Source organism: Lucilia cuprina, chromosome 3 (genome assembly GCF_022045245.1).
Source record: "Lucilia cuprina isolate Lc7/37 chromosome 3, ASM2204524v1, whole genome shotgun sequence".
In the NCBI taxonomy this organism is placed as follows: Eukaryota; Metazoa; Arthropoda; class Insecta; order Diptera; family Calliphoridae; genus Lucilia; species Lucilia cuprina.
The window spans coordinates 51,526,441-51,530,119 of NC_060951.1; the positions used below are offsets into that span (position 1 = coordinate 51,526,441).

At 27.0% G+C, this 3,679-nt stretch overlaps 1 protein-coding gene across 4 annotated transcripts in view; it reads left to right on the plus strand.

Moving 5' to 3' along the window:
- Positions 1–2,951, plus strand: part of LOC111683200 (alpha-protein kinase 1) — an 80,282-nt gene extending 77,331 nt beyond the window's left edge. For 3 of the 4 annotated variants that reach the window (XM_023445251.2, XM_023445250.2, XM_046947612.1), the window contains exons 3-6: positions 1,783–1,909; positions 1,980–2,149; positions 2,229–2,578; positions 2,664–2,951. In XM_023445251.2, coding sequence (XP_023301019.1) covers positions 1,783–1,909; positions 1,980–2,149; positions 2,229–2,578; positions 2,664–2,832 — 816 coding nt within the window. In that variant the 3' untranslated portion in view covers positions 2,833–2,951. The remainder of the gene's footprint in view (positions 1–1,782; positions 1,910–1,979; positions 2,150–2,228; positions 2,579–2,663) is intronic. The other variant, XM_023445252.2, reaches the window with a different exon arrangement.
- The last annotated feature ends 728 nt before the right edge of the window (positions 2,952–3,679 follow it).

Below are 3,679 nucleotides of genomic sequence, written 5' to 3' on the forward strand. Positions count from 1 at the left end.
TGAAAAAAACTATTTACTTAATGCCGTAATTAAAATGAAAAGTATTAAGAAATGTTAGTAAACAAAATATATAATATATGAATCGTTATATATCGCTCGTTGCACTAAATATTAAAAATTCTTAAAGTGGTCAATTACTTTTTATCTTTACACAACAAAATTCAAAATTCTTTGCATAATTGGTTGAGATATGAGTAAAATACCAAAACCCAATACTTTAAGATACTTGTATCTCGAATGAATGGTCCTTCAAATATCGTTTTTTATCTATATGTAGGGAATTACAGTTTTCTAACAAATTTCTGTGTTTTAATAAAATTGCACTTGTTGTGACGTTTTGGTACTTAATGAACGATATGCTTTTATATATCAAAGGTGAAAAGTTCAGACAATTAAAATCTTTATTAATTGCATATTATAACTATTAAATGATGAGGGTTTTAATTGTGTTAGTGCTAATGTTTTTGAAGCTCAGAAATATCAGTCATATACCGAAAAGAATATCAGTCTATATATGTTTCATAATTAGCCTAAGCGAATAAAATTTTTACACAATTGAAATTAAAACATTCTAAATAGCCACAGAAACTAGAGAATGTTTAAGAATTACACAGGTCCACAAATTTGTAGCCCAAAGAAAAAATCTTTTCTAAACGATGTAGTAGTCCATAATACGAATCTTTCTAACTTATCCATCCGATAAGTTTTTTGAGGTATCATTCTCTAAAAATGGTTTGCAAAAGACAGCAACCTTGTACTGTTAAATTTGTTTAGAATTTATAGTTATATCAAGCTTCGAAATCTCGAGCATGGAAGAAGTTATTGCACAGATATAAGTAAGTTACGTTTTAAAGTCGACGAATTGTACTTTCAGATGACAAGACAAAATTTATAAATATAGACATCATCGTGATGTAGAAAGCATCAAATAAACAATTTTGTTAAAATCTGATCCGTATTTAGATTCAGAATCAGAGCAGATCAATTTGGTAAAGCATATTTTAGTATTTGGGTATTGACTTTTGTTAAAATTTTGTTGTCCTGTGTTATAAAAAAATATAAACTATTCATAGTATGAACTTAATATACTCTGAATACAAAATTTATGTGAACGTTTCTAGAAACTCTAATTAAAATAAATTTATAAAAATACAAACATACTACATCTAAACCTTACATGGTTGATTTCTAAAACAGAATTTAGTACTGAGACTAATGAAACTAGTAAAGTGCCAAAACATTAAAGCACTACAAAATTTCAAATTTTTCAGCTGGAGTCGTGAAAATTGAGTCCATTGAACAATTTGACCAATATCGTATTGCATAAATTAAAATATCGATTTGTATTAAATTTAATCCAAATCGTTTCCTTAAGTCTTTTAATTGAAAGAATCCTAACTAATTCTTAAGATTGAAAGATATTAGATATTTCAATTTGAACATTACTCTTTCGGAATTTAAATTTTGATCTTTATTTATTCTCATTCTTAGTTCTAAAAACATCAGGGGCATATTATTTTCTTATATTAAAATCTCAAAACGAAACATGTTTTTAAGTCTATAGCAATGTACTCGTAATAATGACAGATATTATATCCCTGAAATGATTATACAGTTATCGCGAGAAATCCGTTAAAAGTTAAAAAAAATCTATCTATCGCGATCATTTTTCACATAATGTAGAGAAAAAATATTAACCACATGTTCCTTGGCATACAAATTACTTAAAAATTTTCTTAAGGAATCATAAAATCTCATATATTTTTATTTCTCTCTTTGCAGACCGTCTATATGGCCACAACAGTACCACAAAATATTAAAGGTAATAAAATCGCTGGACGACATACACCGACAAGAAGCAGTTTGCGACATAGTCGAATGCTGGTGGTAAACAATAAAAGTTATGAAGGTAAATGTCTAAATTTTACAACAAAAAAATAATAATAAAGAAAACTTACAAACACATATCACTCTTCCAGCAGAAGTACAACATCCCAATCCCATGGGTTTTCAACAGCCAAATCTTGCCCGTTGGTTATTAATATTACAAATTATTATTGGTATTTTATTGTTAAGTCTATCGACATGGATATTTTTCCTAACACCAAATACACCAGTACAAGATAACCCCTATTGGTGTGGTTTAGTGGTAAGTGAAAGGAATCATATTTTTACATTTTGAAAAATATAATGTTTATGAAAATTTATTTCATTTTTTTCTTTTGCAGTTGTTAATGACGGGTATTATAGGCTTAATAGTGATACGTTATCAACGTATTAAGCGAGCTAAAACTCGAGAGCATTGTTTTATGTTTTTACGTATGGATTCCTATGTACTTTCTTTGCTGTCCGTTTTACTCTGCTGTGTGGCTTTAATATTTGCCGCCATACATTATTGTCGTCTCTCTGCAGCGGATACAAAATGTAAAAGTATGAATCTTTTGCAGGAACATGGTTCATGTATTTGCACTTTTAATGCTCCAATGCCAACAGTAAATGCAACAGAACCCTTGTTAAACGAAACTTCCTACGAAGAAGATGAGGAAATAACGGATAATAGTTATAATGTTGAATATCGGTAAGTTTTTAACAAAGTATTTTTTATTATGAATTTTCACTTAAACCGGGCATCTTTTTTTTTAACAAAATGTTTAATATTCTAGTGACTTAAGTTGCCAAGAAGTTACCGGACCTTGGACCTCTATATTGGGTCTATCTTTTTTACTTAATTGTTTGGGCTTTGTTATTTCTTTAGCTTATATTATTTTATTAGCCTGTTGTCGAAAGTCTTCGAAACGTATTTATACAACCGTCCGTACAAGTACCTTTTAAGTTTAAATTTAATTTTAATTAGTTTTAACACAGACACACACATAAAATATTAATTTAGTTTTACAAAAATTGAATTTAATTAAAAAAATGATTTTAATATTTATAATTTGTTTTTACAATGGTGTTTTAAAAATAAGTTTTTATTTTAGTACTTAATTGAAAATAAATTTAACAATTAAATTGTATATTAACAGATAAAATCTAATTTGTATTAATTTTTTAATAAACAGAACATAAATAAATAAAATATTATAATAAAAACTACAAAAATTTTCTTTTATTTCATTAAAATAATCAAATTTGTGGAAAAACCCCGTTAAAAACATTTGAAAAATTAATAACTTGGCATCACTTTTACAATGTGCTGAAAGCGCCATCTATTGTTAAAGTTAAAGTCGTGTTAAAAAGCAAAAAATCAATGTGGCAACATTCCTTCAATTTTGCTAGGCCACTAACTCCGGGTGGCAACTCTTTACCAAAATTTTGCAAAATTTTCTAGTGTTGCCAGATCGTTTTTCATAGCGGCCTACTAAAATTGCAGAAATGTTGCCACATCGATTTTTTGTTTTTTAACATGACAATAATCTTAACAATAGATGGCGCTTTCAACACATTGTAACAGTGCTGCCAAGTTTTTTGTAATTCAAATTAAATTTAACGCACATTTTTGCATTATTTAAATAAAACGCTGTTATTTTTCGATTTAGTTTATAAAAATTTCATTTTATTTCAAAAAATAATATATATTATATAATTTATAAATTGGATTTTAAATGATATTTAAAAAATAATATATACTTTAGTACTTAATTTAAACAAAATTTAACAAAAATACATTTTAAAATAT